Genomic DNA, 19,168 nt, shown 5'->3' with positions numbered 1-19,168 from the left:
GGGGCCTGGGAAGAGATGTTTTGCAGCCTCCTTTTCTAGACACCTGTATTACTGGATTTGGCCAGAATTTTGATTATGAAATAGAATGGGGTTCAGACTGCTCAGTAATTCCTGTGTCATTTGGAGCAGCAGCTTCTCTTTGCTGTTCAATAAAACTCCTTCTTGTTCATAGTAGTCATAGCCAAACACTGAGTCAGGTTTTGCTGTGATCTGCTGTCATTTTGTCACGTCCCAAAGTAGAGCCAAACCATCAATAAACCATTTGCTGCTGGCCTAAGACTGTCCACATTTGATTCAGTGGGTGTTTCATCTCTGATTTCTATGGGGAAATTATCATGAATGTCTCAGAAAAATCTCTTCTGAAGTGCAAATTTCTCTCCTTGTAATGTTTGAAGCCTCCCTCCTTGTCTCAATTTATTGCTAACATACATTGTTTAACAGGCAAAAGCCAATTAAGTACTAATACTCTAAATGCTGCATCCAGCAGTTATTTTAGATCAGCTATTTGCTGTACCAGAGCTGCAGTCCCCTGTTTTGCTTTCTAAAATCGTCACAAATTCATTATGTTGGCCTAGTAACAGAAATTCATCAATGCTTTAATGTCCTGAGAAACAGACCTGAGACATTTTCAGAGAAACAGGCTAACACATGGTTTGGATCCTGACTTGGACTGCAAGGCAGATACAGCATGGCTGCATGAAGGTTCACTCCAAATCCTAATCTAGCAAATTTCTCTTTAAGTGAAACACACTTTGTAGAGGTACTTGAGAACAGCCCTTTCCTATGTGCTCTGCTGTGAGCTAGGATGGGCAGGCTGCACCAGAACAGGATTTGAAGCTGGCTTTCCTCACTGATGGGTTCCTGTTTAGAGATGGATCATCCACCCTTCTCCTCTCTGTTTTGCAGTATTTGCTAGGCTTTTTTTTTTTAATCCAGCTGCTGTATCCTTGATGGTCTAATATGTGCCCAGAATATGGGCTGTCTTGTATTTGGATAGGAAAAAAAAAATCCAAACCCAAGACTGACTCCAAGAGATTTTAATTCTGTCTGAGACATACCGCAATTAAAACTGAGCAGCCCCCTGGTCTGTAAATCTTTCAGTGTTGTAACTTTTTAATGTGTAGGGGAGAGAAAAGTCCTTTCAAAAGCTCTGACCTCAAAATCCCAACCTGAAGTACTAGTATTCCTGGGAGAAGCCAAAAGAATCTGTAGGATTTTTCTCCCAATTACTGTGCTGCAAGGCTGTTCTGAGAGCCCCAAGGGTGTTTATACCTGAGACTGGTTTTCCTCAAATCCTTAAAGGGAGACTTGTAGCCTGCCTCTGGGAAGCACCCAAATGCACAGTTCCATGTGGACAAACACCCTTAATGTTCTCCATTTCTTAATCCTTGACTTTGAGAGGGTTTCAGTGTATCCTTCAAAAAGAAGAGCTGGGAAAAATCTTTATTTGGGAGAGAAATATAATGCTAACAGCCTTAGTAAGTGGAAATATAGTGCTCTTTTGAAAATAATGTGTAAGAGAGAGAGGGAACAGGGGTGAGTGAAAGTTAACAGGCTGAGAAAGCTGGGAAGGGCAAGTGGGGACAGGACACTTTAAATTATTTCCTGCTTAACCATGATGCTAATCTGTGTCACAAATCCTCTTCAGATAGAATTTTAAGTGAAAACATGTCTGAATAATATGTGTGCTTTCTTTCAAGAGGAGAAGCAGTCTCAGGAAAAAAAAAGTTTTTGGGTTTTTTTTTTGTCTGGTAGAAGTGGTTTATTTTCAAACTTTGAGGCCTGATGCCATTCTTGTTTATGCAGCTTTCACATCATGAAAATGGTTTCACTGACTCTAACAGCTTTGCTCCTGATTTGCACCCATGTCCAGCATTCCAGCCAAAGAACAGTAAAAAGATTGAGAGGGGAGGAGCAGGAGTTAATCCAGTGGTGAACAAAAATGTCCCCACAAGCTTCAAAGTTGGAGCTTAAAGCAGTTTAAAACATATGTCACATCTCTTGCCCTGTAAGCCAGTGACCTCAGAAACTTCAGTTTATACACCTTCACCCTTCATTTGCTAAAAGGAAAGGGAAAAGATTGTCATGGTACATTAACATGAAGGCTATGCGTGCGAGAAGCTCAAGGGAGATTTATAACCTTGGAGCTTTCTTTATGAATAGTCTTTCAAATAGTGCTTTGGGAGGGGGGAAGTCAAACTTTCCTCTTGCAGCAGATGGAATAAGCAGCTTAGATTTTTTTTTTCTCCTCTTCTTGTGATCCAAGGAGAGTAGAGCTGGTCTTGTCTGAGCTGCCTCACAGAGGCAGTGGTAATATTGATATTGATTTGTTCCAATGCATCCCTGGAGTATTTGCTTGGGGCAAGGGGGAATGTTGTCTCCTTGGCCCCTGTGAGGAACAACTTTTACTAAAAATGGCTTGGTGGGGGTGGATCTGTTCTGAAAAACATGGTAGGGGATATTAGGAGCAAAGAAGAGACTCCTACTGCTTTCAAGTGCTTTTGGGACAAGCATATTATGGAGCCCAGTTCAGGCTGAATTGTACATGTGTGCTGAAGCCCTGCCAAGCACAGCCGGCAACACCACTTTTCAGCAACAGCCTGGTAATCAGTATGTGCTAACAAAGACCTTGTGCCCTGACTCCAGTGAATTATTAACTCTATGTCTCTGGCGGCCATGTCGACCGTATGCCTTCACAGGCTAGTGCTGCCTGCTCTGGGAGCAAAGTATTCATTTCCCTTACCTCTCCTGACTGTGCCTGAGATGTGACTCATGTCCTTTCAAGACCTTTGCTAAAGGAGGCATTGTTGAAGAGTGAGGTTTGCTCCAACGTGCATGGGAGTCACCAAGAGGCACTGAAGCCTTCACATGTGGTGAACAGGTCTTATCAAGTGGAGAGCTGTGAGTGCATGAGCCTTTATTTCAACAATGTGCTTTGTCATGGCAAATGATGTCACAGGTTGCACACAACCCCTCCTGCTTATGCACCTGTACCCCCTTTGACAGACAAGGCTTCTCTGGAACAGGCTTACTGCTGGCAAAACTTTGGGGAGCGTGTGATGCAGAGACAGTATAAAAACAACAACAACAACATGACTGCTATATTTGAGTCACACAGATAAGGACATGCAGGACTTGAGGGATCACAGGAGCAGTAACATAATACACACCTTGGAAGTGATCCGCTTTCAGTGGGTGAGTAACCCTACTGGATATGGTGCAGCAGAGGGTAGGGAGGCTGCTGACATATATCAGCTTTCCTTCCCCTGTAGGCTTTCCTGTAACCACCAAACACCATTCAGCAAGCCTATGTGAAGCTGTGTCAGACTAGCAACGTTTCCATGCTGTCCCTGAAAATTATGCTTTGACTTCTAGTACCTTTGCACAGTAAATATTTGCATAATTTAAAGGAAAGTGGGGACATCCCAGCCTAAAACCTTCCCTACCCCTTCTTCTGCACATGATACTTTCTGGTGTAGCCACACATAGTCCTGTCCATTCCCCAGATGGCTATGCTCAGAGTACTCTAGAGACCATGGAATGTGATTTCTGGTAGAACTCAGTGAGTTACCCACCTTGGAAACTGGAATTCAGGTTAGCAGCATTGTAGGACACATTTGTGAATATTGTACTTAAGTGACAAACAAGCCATGTTTCAAATTCAGTGGTTTGTATTCTCCTTCAGCTGTGAAGACGCCCAGTTATGAACCTCGCCCTTCATGTGAAGCCTCTCCTCTTCCACTGGGTGCTTGGTCCTGGTAGTTCTCCCTATGTACCAATGTCTCTGCCACTTCTCCCATCTTCAGGCCAGCTGGTGGTCCACCAGTGTCACTGGGGGCTAGGGGGAACTAGACACAGCTGTAAGGATGAAGTAACTTCCTTTTGTAACTGCAAAATGGCTTCCAAGGGTCTTTCCCATCCTCTTTCTTTGGAAGTGAGAGTAGCCTGCCTGTGTCTGCACACCCAGCTGTGTGTAGCCAATGTGTTGATTGCACTGTGAAGGGCCCAGGCCCTGACATGTTCCATGCCTCCTTCCTGCAGCTATTACTACCTACCAGCACCTCTATTTCCTGAGAGGCGCTTGCCCTTGTTCCCTTGCTTTCCCTAGGGTTTAGAAGCCTAGGTTGGTTGTAGGAGTCAGCAGCCCAATAATGTGAGACTGCGGTATCAGAGGGCCAGGCTCCCAGCTCTGCCCCAACAAAGCAATGGCATCCATGTCTAGATTTTCTAGATGTCTAGATTTTCTAGATGTCTAGATTTCTAGATTTTCAGTATGTGAAAACTGTTGTTGGCTACTCTGTATATTTAAGGACTGCTGGGAATGAGGGCCAAGGCCAGGTGAAGCCAAAAGGGTTATCTGTACTTTTCAGTATGATGGATAAAGAGTGTCCATTTCCTTTTCTGGGATAATAGTGCCATGCTTGCAGATGCATTCATGCCATCAACTTTTTGCTACCAGGCACAACAACTTGGAAACTGGTCTATTTTAACACTTACTGTGGAGGTAACATTCATCAGACAGTAAAACTTACCACATGACTTCTGTAGAGGTCTGCAGAAGTGGCATAAGATGGAAGGACCTGGAGGGGATAACACTGCAGGCATGCACTCTCATGAGGTTTGTCAAGCTGAGAGCACCACACAATGCACACATGGCTGTGGTGTTTTCACCTCCTGCTCTGGCATCCTAGGCGTGTACAGAAACCACTGGAACTAAGAGATCTCTTCTTCAAGTCCCTGTCCGCTCTGGTCCCAGGTGCATTCACTTCCTCATATACTTTCTGTGATCTTTATCTCTGTGGGTACATTGACATAGCCAGGACTTGGGGAGCATGTCCAAGGGGCTTTGTAGTGAAGGTGCAGTACACTCAGGGCTGAGACATACCATCAGCCTGGCTGCTGGGGCAGCTCTAAACAGAAATCACTAAGCAGGAATTGCATGGAAGGGACCAACTGTTGAAGGCCTGGCTGCACATCACCATGCGTTGATTGTGTCTTATAAGGAAGGAATTTGAGTACTTTAGCTGATTATCTGGAACACCTCTATGATGAACAGGTGATTTCTGATGATCAGAAAGTGTTTAAATACTATGAAGAAGTTCAGGAAAAAGACATCAAATGACTTGGTCCTTGATGAAAGTTCTCTGCAATGCTTAATTTCATGGTGGCATGAATGGTAGTACAGGGCAGAGACTAGTATAACTTCTGTCAGTGGTGACCTTTGGCTATGCCTGGTTGTGTCAGGAAGGGCAGGTTTGTCTTGGATATCTGTCTAAAATTTATATATTGCATGTTTCAAGGAGAAAGTGCAAGACAGATGACTTCTCTGGGTAACACAATGGCCATCACAGGGAGGACCAGGGCTGTCTGCTTGCAACCCTTACGCGTCAGGCAGGGCAAGAGTTGAATTTACATTGTCTGGTTGTGCTGTGGGAGTGTTGTGGGTGTGGGGAAGGCCATCAGCCTAGCACTTGGATACTGCATGTAGTGTAGGACACTTGCTCTTTGGGGCTCCTGAGGCAGTCAGCTGTAGCTAGTATCACAGTTGCCTGCCACAGACAAATAGTTTTGATGAGATTTTTTTCTGTCTTTAGAAGTTTTTTTTTGGTGCAGGATTTGTTAGCTCCCATGGAGGTAAATAGGTAACAGGTAAAAAGTCCAGAACCCTTGGTGACAAGCAGTTTTCATAGAGCATGCTCTGATAAGAGTTACCATGAAGGAAAATGTGAAAACTTGATTCATCAAGTGCTCAAAAAACATAGAAAACAAATTCCACCTGTATTTATTTTCTATTTCATATTTTCAGGTCTACTTCATGATTTCTCAGGAACCAGAATGATGGCACAGATATTTTTGGTGCTAAGCTAAAGACTTCAGCACTGCTAGGCTGATGTTTGTCACACCCCAGCTACATCCCTGACTGTAGTAGCTGTCCTACATAGCCCCACAGACATGCTCCTCAACAGGCTGGTTGAACGTCCCCACTGAAAGAATGAGCCAGTCAAGCAGCTGTGACTTTGATTTCAAACACAGCTCTCACTCTTGGCTGATAGTTGAAAGTGCCTTTTGAACAGCTATAACAGTTTCATGTGCTTAAGGAATGGCTTTAGGAATCTTCCTTTCATAGGAGCAACACCTACAATGCAGCCAACTGCAAAATCTCACCATCCTGGCTGAGAGTCCCCCTTTGGTTTCCACAAGAGACTGCTACACTGGCTGATCAAAAGTAAAATGCATCAATTTTAACATTTATTTACAGCAGAGGGAGGAGTTTCTGTCCTTTTTTTGCAACATCTGTGAATGATCAGGATTCTGTCTGATTGCTGGATAGTTAGCAAATCCAAGTTGAAACATCTGTGCATGAGATATGCATCATTGCTGATCCATCTGCAAATCACATCAGACATCAGTTGATTGATTTGAGCTTGATAGGGCTAGATAACCAAGCTGTAGAAAAAGAGAAACTACATTGCACAGTGAGAGTTGTTCCCCCTGCCCCTCCTTCTTTTCAACTCTATATAGTTCCACTGTTTATGTTTTTGCAGTTGTTTTTCTTACGTGGTGCAGTTATTGGGTTCAATATGTAGAAGGGAATGAAAGCCCACATCTCAAAAATGTGGGAACACATCTGTCCTTGACAAAAATAACTTTATCTGTGACAGCCATCACCAAAACCATAAATTAATATCATGAAATCTTCCAGAAACTGCTTTGGGATCTCAGTGGGAATACGAAAGGTAGCATTCAGATTCTGTTACAGAGATTTTATTTTTGGGTGTCTTCTCTTTTAGATTCTAAATCAGGTTTATTCAAATGCAGTTGTGACACTGGAGATTGTTATTTAAAGCTGAAGTCTTATTTCCTGTCTTCCTAATCCCTGATTGCATTTACACTGGTCACTACCATTCCTCATTGCTTCATACTGCCCACTTCCTATAGCATATGGACATGCAGTCATTGCTCTTCTGTCTCCTTCTTTATTGACTTCTGGAAGTGCAGACATGCATGATGATGATTAAGAAGACTCTTATTTTTAGGTTTTTTTTAATGTGGTGTGCAGGGGGATGTGGCCTGGTTTATGACTGCATCTTGCAGCAAATACAATATCCCTCAGTGCTGCAAAATCAGCCTAGACCTGGGGCTTGTATTCCCCTTCCAGCAATTAGTGAAGGATTCAGCAATTAGCACTTGAGTAGCAGGTCTCCAAACAGTGCCTGAGAGGAGAAAATGAAAATCTGTCTCACTTAGCCCTACATTGCACCATCATGGGAAATGACAGCAGCGCATAGCGTTGAGGTTTGCAGGGAGATGTAACCACCCAGACATGATACAGGCAGCAGGTACAAAGTTAGGAAGTGAGACCTTTTTACAGACATCTTTCTCATTCTAACTGCTGTTGATGTGCCACATCTGGATAGCCAGCAACCAAATTCTCTGCTGAGATCATGTCATGCTCTAGTTTATTATGCTGCTCTGAGAGCAATGAGTGTAGAATGTCTCTGTGCAGGCAGTACTGGTAAAACCCTATTTCTGAGACAGGCAGAGATGAAGGCTCACTTTAGCAGCCTTATGGGACCTGTGACTATTATAGCTGACAGAGGGGACCTGCCACACAGTTTAAAATCACAGTCATCAGCCAGCCTGTTAAATGATCTTCCCTCTGCCATTCAAGGGTAGCTTGTTAGCACAGTAGTTCAAACTTCCCAGTATGATGTGATGCCTGTGTAAATGCTTTGCAGACTGTATTTTATTCCTGGTAGGAGCAGAGCAGTCATTGAGCAAACTGGCTGGCCTAGAAGATGAATCCCCTCTTCTGTAGTCATCCCCTGTGTGATATTATAGATGTCTACATGAGAAAGGAGATCTTCTTCTTGAAGGCTGTGGCTTGGGTGTTCTTCATGAGCTGTTTTATTTGTACCATGCCATCTGGAGGAAAGGTCTTTCTGCATCAAAAGAAACCAGCAGAAAATCACAAATGGGGAAAAAAACATGGATCTCATAACTGTGTATAAATACCTGAAAAAGTTTGCAAATATGTTTCAGCTACTCTATTTTCAGTGATGCTGGGTAATGGGACCAGAGGCAATGGGCACAAATTGAAACACAAGAGGTTTTCTCTGAACACCAGGAAACATTTTTTGACTGTGAGGGTGACCAAGCAATGGTGCAGATTGGCCAGAGAGGTGGTAGATCTCTATCCTTGAGATATTCAAAAGTCAGCTGGACTCAGTCCTGAGCAACTAAGTGGCTTTGCTGGAATTTGGGAGTGATTCTGTGACAATGAGTCAGGGCACCTCTTCAGACCAGTCTAATGTGAGCATGGTCTTCACCCAGCTAATGGGAGTCCACCAGCTCAGTAGCACAGGGCGGTGAAATGCCTTAGCCATGATCAACTGTTAGTAGCAGTGCTTCCTCTTGCGCAGCTTCTCTCTGTTGCAGACACAGAAGCACATTAACAAGGACCCACATTTCATAACCATGGGAAAATGAGGCTCTGGAAAGTTGATATGGGGTCGTTTAGGTGTAAGACAGATCCAGAGGCCAATGCACTAGGCAATACCATTTAGTGTGTGAGGTGATTACACAATGTTGTCCTAGGGAATAAAAGAAGCAATGCATTTCAGCTTTTTCTCCTACAAAAACTCTGTGACATTCCCTTTTGCTTCTGTCCTTTATGCCTGGGGGCAGTTTAACTGGTAACTGACAAAAGTGAGTTTGCTGCAAGTGTGCCTCATTCAGATCTAATAAATCACATAAAAGTAGAAGAGGAACAGAACTGGAAATGTCTCTGAATAATCAGCAGACATAAAACGTTTTACAATCTACTAAACTTGAAACACGGGCAAAGATTTGGTCAGTTTTGTTTCAGAACTAAGTAATTTTGTGGTATAAATTAAATAAAAGCCAGCAAGAACATTTTTCTTCCAATGTGTGAGGGAAATATGCTCCAGATGCTTGCAGTCCATTGGTAACAAACAGCAGTGTGATGGACTCGATGGATTTTGAAATTATGCCTCTTACTGATCTTAAGAAAAATAATAATAAAATGTTCATCAACTGGCTAGGTGGAAATAAATGGAATGCTGTAACATAGACCTCAGAGATGCCTCTTACTGTGCTTCATTGGGGGCATAAAAACCCAAACAAACACTTGGGGCACCCAAAACCAGCCCTAATGTTGAGTGATCTATTCTCTCAAGATACTGGTAGATATAGGGAAAATTTTCCAGTGACTGCCTGATCTAAGACCTAAACCATGGTTCTGAGTGTGCAGCACTGGAAATGCAGAAGAGCAGCATTAGTGGGGAGATAGTTTGCTGTCTGTGGAAATTAGCCTTGACTATGAGAGCTTTTGGGATCTTTGCCACAGCAATAATCTTCTCTTGAGAAACAACACAGGCACAGAGAAAAACATTGCTAAGCATTTAAAACATGAAGCTCCTGAAGCTGATACAAAAGGGAATTTTGGCTCAGAGCACCAGCTATGTGAGATATCAATGTCATTTTGCAGGGGGTTTTGCCCTTCTGATATTACGTCAGAGTTAGTTTGGAATTCTGGTGTCAGGATCAACCTAGCCTGTGTATAATCAATGGCATTGTAAGACCCTGGTTCTTACTGGCTCTTACTTACAGAGTAGCTTTAATATAGCTGTGTTCAGAGTTAGCAGAGGTTTTATGGATAGAAGACATGCAAATGTGCCCATGGATTGGTGTGGTGACTTTGAAGAAAAGCCCTCTTACTGCTCAACAGACTACTGCAGCATGGATGTCCCATTTTCCAGTGGCTTCTGTGGCAATTGATGTCTGCTGAACTCATCTGTGCTGTTCACACTAGCAAAGGTGCAGCCACAGTTTTTTGTGAGATTGAAAACTTTTTCTTATTATAGATATCACATATAACTATGTATTAGAGTTATAGAGTTATGGTTATCTAATCAGCCATTTTTTTCTATTAAAAATGTGTTTTCTAAACTCTTGGTTTTGCTTACACCAGCAGTAGATCATGACAGTCACAGTGCTGGCTGCCACAGATGTATCAAGATGTTTGACTACAATGCTTCCCTTTGGGACACTTATCCTCACTCAGGATGGCTTCAGGACCCTGTCTACCACAAGAGGTCCCTGGCCCCTGCATATTGCTGCCCTATAGAATTGTGCAATCCTACAGCCATTGAACTAGTTTTGTTATCTCAGCACAAGTGTAAATGTTTATTTGACATTTATCCCACTGTCTAGCAAGGACCTTTGACCCCTGTATACTTCCAAGCAAACTTGAACACCTGGCTGTCAAACTGTATTGCTCAAATTTTCTGAAATACAAACTGTAAAAATATGAGCTTTTCTTTCACAGAGTGTCTTCTATTGGTTAGAGTGAGGCAACCAATCCCAAAAGTTAAACTCTTTTGTCACAGCAGAGAGACTCTTCTGGTTAGACTCTTCTGACACAGCAGGCAGTTTGCAAATATGGATTCTCCCAGCATTTCCACATATACAACAAGATCTGCCTATGGAGGTGTGTCAGAACAGCCAGGCAGAAACATTTTGTGAAAATGTTTCTGGAGGCCAGACCCTGTTCTGGGATGACAAACACTGCCTTAAAATTAGATGACAGGGGGCAAACCCACACTAGGTCTCCATCCCTCCATTGCAAATTTTCTTGATGGGAATCCCATAGAAATCTGCTGGAGTCTGTCAATAAACTGACCTCTTGGTAAGTGCTGGTGAGCAAAAGGGGTGCATTAAAGCCAGAAGGATTTGAATCCCATGCAAGGAGTGACAAGTTTTCATTGTCTGTCCAGGAGTGATGGGGAGAATCCCAGGAAGCCAGGTGTAAATGATCTGGTTTCCTCCACTGGGGTCTAGCCAAAAATTTAATACCTTTGTTTGCTTAGGAGAGGTCCTGCAGTGCTTTTAGTGTCTGTAAGGGCCCCCACACCGCTGCTGTCTCATGCAAATGTGCTGAAAGAGCACTTCTGAGCAAGTGTCATGAGTCAACACTGGCCCAGGCTCTCCAGGGAAAAAAATAGTCCATCCTGCAGTCGTTATTGGGGGTCTCTCTGTAATTTATGGATGTCTGGAGGCATACTTTTTGAGGAAGTGCAATCTCCTCCTTTCGTTTAGGGTTACAGCCTGAAGGCCATTTTTAGAACTGATAGGGACATGTCCTGTGCCAGCACAGGAAGAAAGTGTCCTGGCACACTTCATGTCATCATGGTCTCCACTAGGGGCATATTAGCTGGTCCTGATGAGCAACTGGAGGGAGTGCTCTTCCAAGATGACATTTTGCATAGCCACAGAATTATTACCACAGGGATCTATTCTTTAAGTGATGATAATTTTTTTAAGTGATTATCTTAGGTGGAAAGGTTGGTTTGATGTAAGCTTACATCAAAGGAAAATCCCTTTCATATTTCACCATACCATAACTGATGCTCTGGTATCCACTTCCATTCATTCAGCCATTTATTCATTTATCAGCAGCTAGTCACTTCAGGAGGCCCCATGCCTGGGACTAGTGATTTTGCCTGTGTGCAAGACACTGAGCCCAAAATCACAAGCCAAGTCTGAAGTGTCATTCTGGCAGCAGTGCCAAGCAGAATGGAGGAGCAAGAGGTTGGGGAAAAGAAATCCCTACGAGCAGAGCACCTTGAGGATGTGCTAAATGCAAACAGGCAGAAAACTTCTCCTTTCCTAGGCAAGGCCAGGAAAGCAATATTGTGGGTGATGCAAAAGATAAAAAGGCAATGCAAAGACTGGATGAGCAGCAGATGCAGCAAGGCTGCTGAGCCGGTGTGCAGAATATTCTAGGGGTAAAACAGGTGGTGAACAAAGCCATGCTCTGTCACCACAGGTTTTGTGACAAGAAGAAAAATTCTTGTGCCCTAGTCCCAAAATGCAGAATGACTTTGTTGGGCTCTTTCCTCTCTCCTCACCAGAGGAAACAAAGATTCTGCCAAAATGCATTTGTCTGAATTCTCATCCAGGCAAAAGGCATATACAGGCTGGAGTAGGGAACCATCTGAGCTGGTTTCCTACTCCAGCCTGTATATAGCTTTTAGAAGTAGTAGTAGCAGTAGTACTAATGAAAATTTTGTTCTAGTAATGCTAGTAATGAAAATTTTGTTCCATTTTAGCAATTAATTCACTGTCAAACATTTTGAGAAACAACACTACCTCTTCCTGCCTTAACTTCCACATCTATCCATTCTTCTGACCTGACAGTGACCAGGATATATCCTATAAGACTTGGTATTATCTGACGAAGATTTAATAAGTTTTTAGACAGGAAATGCTATTGTCTTTGACACCACTTCTCCCCCAGATTTTCATGTCTTTAGGACACAGTCTCTGGATGGTTAATGTTAAAACATTTTCTGTACACTTCGGTTGTTTGACTGCCACTCCATCTCACTGCTGCATCTGTGCAGAGACTGACTGACACATCAAGATACTGATTTTTCTTGGTTTATTCCATAGTGGGGAGAATCTCTAGGAGATGGATAAGGAGAAAGAGAGCATCCTAGGAAATGTACTGTGCTATGCTTTAGGATGAATCCATAGAAATCATAATGCCATCTTCTGGTCAGAATGTCTTCATGGATCAGAAGAAGAGGGGAAGAAAACAACAATACATCCCAAATTCCTTTATCTGCAGAGCAAATAGATTGGAGTCAATGCTGAGTGCTGCTCAAAACCCTGTCTGCACAGTATGTTGTGCAGATCCCATCTGTGAATGGGTGTGCACTTGGGCTGCAATCCTGTGCAGTCTGGGCTGGGAAAGCAGCCCTGGTCCTTTGTGTGCAGATTCAAGAAAGCAGCTGAGACGAGCCTATGAGCTTCTGTTACTGATAAAAGCTAACCCCATGGCCTGGGGAGAACAAAGGTGTAGCAGCTGGCTTGACTGCTTCTCAGGTGTGGAGATGAAGTGACCTGAGAGATTCCTGCTTTGCAGGATCTTGCATTTTCACTAGAATATTCAAGATCCAAAGCAGGACTTCTAGTGAAAATTCCAGCTTAGGTGTCTCTGTCTGTCTGATGAAAGGCTACAGGCCTCACGAAATGTCAAAGCTAATTCTACCAAACGCCTCTAAAGCTTAAAAAAGAGGCTTTGGTTTAAAATAGTTGCAGATAGTGACAAGAAGTAGGAGTGCTGTCCACCACCAGAAGGCAAATAAGCAGGGTGAAGTAGCTTCTGTGCATGTGCCTGAATCAGAGAAAAATGGGTTGTCTTGCTAATGGTTTGGCACATATGGCTCAGTACCAGCTCTTTAATCTTCACATGGTGAGGAGATATCCTTAGGAAAGAACCTCCCCCCTATATGTTTTTACATGTATTAATTATTAAATACACAGACAAGTGGAGGGTTCCATTTCCTTTGATTGTTCTGGTTTGGGTTTGTTTTCTGCACAACAGAGCATTTGACCAGATTTCAGCCTCAAATGGAGATCTGGTTCAGCTATGGTATTGTCCATGCTTCAAGTTAAGCATGCTTCCAAGAACCTTCCTGGTCTGGATGAACATGGTCCTGCTGCTTTCATGTCCCTGGCAACTCACTCACTTGAAAGACACCACAATGATGAAAATAATTTGTTTTATGTCATCATAGTGGGTGCAGAGGAGGTAATTTGGCCTGTTCGTGTAGCACATCTTTAACACAGGATTTAGGGAGTAATCCTGTGGTCACTGAAATCCTGGACAGAGCTGTCAGTGGAGAGAATGAAGATCAGATCCAGACTAAGAAAGTTACACAACATTTCCAGCAGAAATGTTCATCCTGCCTGATAAAAGTTTGGACAGTGTTTCAGCTCTTCAAGATCACCTGCTTGGCAAAGTGAGGTGCAACAGCTGTAGCTAAAGGCAGACATTAGTCCCCTACCCATCCAAAAATGCTGTTTCAGCAAATAAATTCAGCATTTAGAATTGTCAAGCTGGAGTTGTGCCATTGCTTGGAATAAGCAGGAAGTACATTTATTGGCTTTTTAAATTTTATCTTCTTTAATCCTGAGGAAGAAGTGCAGGTATTTTCTTCAGTATTTAGTGAGGGGAAAGAAAATTCCCAACTGTCAGAAAGCAAAGCAAGTGCTGACTAAAGGAAAATTACCCATGAAAGTAGACCTAGAATAAAAACTTAATTTCAGCTCTGCTACACTTGATGGGCTGACAAGAAACAAGAATCTTTACAGTCAAGTAAAGGATAATCACTGACAGGCTCATATCCAGCTATGTGGTCTTGTGAAAGAGCTCAAGGCTAATCCAGAATTCCATGAAACTTTCTCAGTATGCTGTTTCTTTATATTTCCTGGGACATTTTGCAGTCAGTGAAGCAAACTGTCTATGTAGCTCTTCACAAGACCTGAGCTTTAAATGCTTTGAGGCAGGGATGGCCATTAGCTGTGCAAGTCTGCATAGCAAATAACTCAGCAGGATAAACAAGGACACATTCAAGTGCTTCTCAGAAGGCAGGTCTGAAAGGGTTGGAAAATAGATGGCAATTCTTTGGTGCCACAAATGACTGATCTGACCTTCACCACCTCAAAGAAAAATTCCACCCCACTGAAGTCAGTATCCTGAAAAACACCAAAAATATTTTCCCTTGTGCTGGAGCTTCACTCCCATGATGCACTCTGTCGCTCTCTCACTGCCTCAGTAAAGGCAAGAAGCTTTCACAGTGTATTTATACGGTTAAAGAAAAAAAAGGCACCTTACATACTGTTAAGACTACATTTTGTAACAAGGTACTGTTGCTTACATATTGTCTTCAACTCTGACATGCTTGCTCATATTTTTTAGAGCAAGTTAAAAAACCAGAGAGAAAATAAGTCTTATCTCTTGCAAAATCCCTCTCTGCTTTGTGGAAAATCCTTAATTACAGTTGCTAAAAAATGAGGATATATTTTCTCCCCAAAAGACATCCTGGAAAAAAAAACCCTAATTTAATGGATAAACTGAATTCAATGCATATCTAAGTGGTTTAAATTCCCTTCAGTTGTTCCAAAGCAAAGCTGTCCTGGTATTTCCTAGAAGACATCAGAAATGTACCTCTGTAAACTGAAGATTTTACAAATTTTGGAGCCTTCCTGAGGGTTCCAGTCTTTCCAGCTGCTTCCCAGATTGATGCCTATGTGCACAGCACTAGGGTTTGCTGGAGTTTTCAGGACTGATTTCTCCTGCATCTTTCCCAGGCCAGTCAAGGGCTTGAGAAGGGAGTGCAAAGAGAAGAGGGACTGCTGCATCCCTCCTTTCCAAGGCCTGAGCAGCTGTTTTTCTGCCAGCAGGGCTGAGGGCCATATACGGTCTAGCAGTGGGGCTACAGTTCCCACAAAGAGAGAGGGACTAAAGCCCTATTTATGGAATTTAATAAAATCATGGATTAATCACATTAATTTTTTCCAATCGTTTGCATTTTTCCTTCCAACATTATGAAATACTAACTGACTAACTCACACTACTTTTTACTTTATTTTGTTAGCGCTGTATTCTCACATTTTAAATGGTTTGGGTATTTATTGCACTCTTATAAAAATACTTTCAGATTGGGGAAAACAGTTTGTAAACTGTCATTTAACATCTTCCAGCCTGGCTTCAAATGATCCTCTCCTTTATTTCAAGAGCACTGGGGCCTAGCACAATTCAGAGCTCCCTGTTATGGTCATGTACTTTCTCTTCACCTCCTTTCAATGTTGAAGAAATTAATTTTTGTTTAGTTTTCTATCTCCATTCAAATTGAGATTGCTATTATTAAGATGCATTTGGAGAGCAGAATTCTACTCTTTCCTGTTTATTTTTGGCTTTAGCTAACTCTGCTTAATAATTACATGTAACCACTTCACTTTGTAATATATTCCCCATATTTCCCTTCCAGCTGACCTAACACTTTCATACAGTAACATACTACAAAGTTCACTAACTCGTTTTTGTCTGGAGGCATAACTGTGATTCTTGTTCATGAATCACTGAAGTCCACATCAATCCTTCTAAGCAAACTTCTTTTCAAATGCAGATAGAGTACTTTTTCTCAACTCAATGAAAAAAGCTCCTCTTTTCCTTTTATATGTGCTTTATGATATGTTTAATAATTTTAAATGGTGAGAAATACTCATGCTTGAATTTCATGGTCTTTAAAATCAGTTTTGAATTCATGTTCAACAGTGGGTGAATCAGAGCTGACCTGCCTGTTAAAGGACTGTGAATATAATTCTGTCCTGAACTCTGTGCAAACCTCTTTTGTGGCAGCTTCTTTCACTCAATGTTTACTGTGTTTGGCTGTATGGGGCTTTCTTCCCCACTGCAGGTTAATGTTAGGTAACAAAGGCACGTGCATAATTGGGAGGTCTCTCAGGCATGTGTGTCACATGTACACATGGATGCACACCATCCCAATTGGCACGTGCAGGAGTTTTGGACTGTGATGCTCTGCAGATCTGTCACCAGTAACACCCGCTTGAGGAGACTTGTGCTTCTGACAGCCTCTCAGCCATTTCCACATAAATGCTCTTATGGCCTGGGAAACTGAGATAGGCATCAGCTGAAGTACAAAAAAAAAAAAAAAAAAAAGAACGATGCAGTATGTTGTTGCACACAGCCCAGGTGACCTCCTGGCCTCACCAGCAGGCATACCTAAAGCTTGAGACTGGGATGTGAGTGTGAGCAACTGCTTGTGCATGACAGCTGCTTCAACTAGCTGCTCAAACTGTGCTGCTGTAGCAGACACAGCTCCTCCAATTACCTTGAATTAAGAACCAGCTAGTGACAACTCAGGGCACAGACTCTCCATGGTCTAAGGCCCTGATCCAGAAAAGCATTTAAGTGCGTGCTTGTTTACCCTTTCTGTACAATGTTCATAAGCACATGCTTAGATGTAAGGACATTTTGAAGGCCTATTGAAATAATTTTGCAAGGGACTGGGATAAACAAATCCAATTTCTCCAGAGAGAAATGTGTTAAATAAAAATGTTGTGTTTATCTCTTAGATTTCTGCTAATAGAGCTAGGGTGTGTCTTTCTACTGAAATGTCACAGTGCAAGTAAAAATTACTTTGGAAGTCTCTTTAAGACACTGCCTTTGTCTTTTCTCATTCCCTATTTTTTGTTAGCAACTCACCACAAAGAATGCTTTTCCCACCAATTCAAAAATAAGGCCAAGCAGCATGTTAATCTGCATTGCCTGCAATTGCCATGTGCTGTATTTCAGAAAGCACTGTTACATATTTTGCTACTTTAAAATAAAAAGCAAACCAAATGGTCACACAGAAGATACCTAATTGGTCTGCCAGCACATCTCTCTGCCATTAAAAATTTATTCTCTCTAGATTGAGCAGGGTATTGTATGAATGCTTTACTATCTGTGACTGGTGGGAAAACTCACCGTTTGATGCTCCAGTGTTGAATCAGGGTCCTTTTTTGTGGGGCAAATAAAGAAAGAGGTACCACCTGCACTTCTTGCTCTGATTGTTACAGGAGTACCTGAGTGGCTGGCAAAATGCTAGTAGTATTTTTCCCTGATGAAAGAAAAACAAAAGTAATAATTAAAATATCCTTGGTCACATAATGCTCTTTGCTCTAAATTGTTGGCATGACCTAACAAAAGAAGATGCAGTTCATGTATTACTCCAGAAAAATTTGCCTCATCAAAATCCACAAGATTCAGATATATAGCAATGCACATAAAAGAAGGAAAAACAATTAAGAGTTTTGGCTCTGCCTACTTTCTTCTGGAGGCAGTTAATTTGCACCAAAAAAAACCCAGACAAAAGTAAAGAATAGCACCTTTTCTTTCTTTGAGCTGATGGAAAATTTGTCATTGACTCTAAACCAGAATTTAACCTTGTGACAGATATCTGGATCTTGGGGGTAGAAAAAGATGTGTTTAGAAGTAAGAACACAGAAAAGCTAAAGAGACAGTGACTATCTGAGTCTGCAAACAGCCAGAAATGCTTTCTTGTGTTGCTTTGCGCATTGTATTTTCACATACACAGCTTTGGAAGGAAGGGCCCACATTAATAAAGAAATTATAGTGGTCTTTTAAGACCATCTTTGTTTACTCTGTGTACTAAGCCCAAGGGTAGGTCAGGACAACCAGCAATTAAAAAACCAAAAAAAAAACCAAAAACAAAAACAAAAACAAAAACAAAAAAAAAAAAAAACCAAAACAAAACAAAACAAAACAAAACAAAAAAACTCAAATCAAAATAAAGCCCCTCAGGACAGTGAGCATAATGGTCACTACTAAGGTAGAAATTCTGGATAGTACATATGACTAGTATATTAATATAATATATATTGCTAATATAATTGCATATATTACTAGTATAATTAGTATTATATTGCTAATAGAATTATACTATAATATATATTACAATTATATATAATTAATATAATTATATATAATTATTCTGACAAAATATGGAAAAAATTCATCATAGAGAACGAGATGCATAAAAGCAACACCTTATTCTTCTACTTAAACAAAAAGATACTGCTTCGTAGAGTGACATGCCTTTTACCTTTTATTTGACCTCTATTGCCTTGTTATTTAAGGCTTCACTAGATTTTGGCTTTGTTGTTAGGAAGTATTTAATTAAAACAAGTAAGAATGAGCAAGAAGGATTGTTCCATACAATAATGCCGCACACCTTAGTGAGCCACAGATTGTTGGGATTTTAGCTTTAAAGTTTTACCCAGTTTAAGCCTTAAAGGTGGTAACAGTTTTGCTATATATAAATTATTTATGCATGCTGTAATAAAATTATCAGAAGACTACTGAATATTTTGAGAGTTATGAAAGCTCATTCTTTTAATTTGCACTGGATTAAAACCTGGTGCATTTCTGGCTTTTCTCAATATTTTTAAGACTGTATTAGCAGCAAGGTGTACTTTTGTGAAGATTTAAACACTAGCCTTCTCAGCCGGGACAGCTGAATGTCACTATTAGAGACTGATAAATTCTTCAGCATATTTTTGATCATGTAAGGATCGCACTTGGAGCATGGCACTAATAACGCCAAGGTCACAGGTTCGATCCCTGTGTCTGTATAGGCCATTACTGAAAAGTTGGAATGTTCTGAATATTTTATACATACATATATATATATATATATATATGTCTGTCTAAATGGGAGGGAATACATTCCCATGAAGAAGTCTGTGTAGGACGAGTGCACACTGGTCG

General features: G+C 41.5%; 1 protein-coding gene across 1 annotated transcript in view; it reads left to right on the top strand.

Moving 5' to 3' along the window:
- Positions 1-2,676: 2,676 nt before the first annotated feature.
- The window catches only part of TRABD2A (TraB domain containing 2A), a 100,479-nt gene continuing 83,987 nt past the window's right edge, over positions 2,677-19,168 (top strand). Inside the window, exon 1 of the mRNA XM_014310112.2 lies at positions 2,677-2,685. Coding sequence (XP_014165587.1) covers positions 2,677-2,685 — 9 coding nt within the window. The remainder of the gene's footprint in view (positions 2,686-19,168) is intronic.

Source organism: Geospiza fortis, unplaced genomic scaffold, assembly GCF_000277835.1.
Source record: "Geospiza fortis unplaced genomic scaffold, GeoFor_1.0 scaffold274, whole genome shotgun sequence".
Taxonomy (NCBI): domain Eukaryota; kingdom Metazoa; phylum Chordata; class Aves; order Passeriformes; family Thraupidae; genus Geospiza; species Geospiza fortis.
The sequence above is the reverse complement of the archived record's forward strand: the minus strand, read 5'-3'. Positions and strand labels throughout refer to the sequence as shown.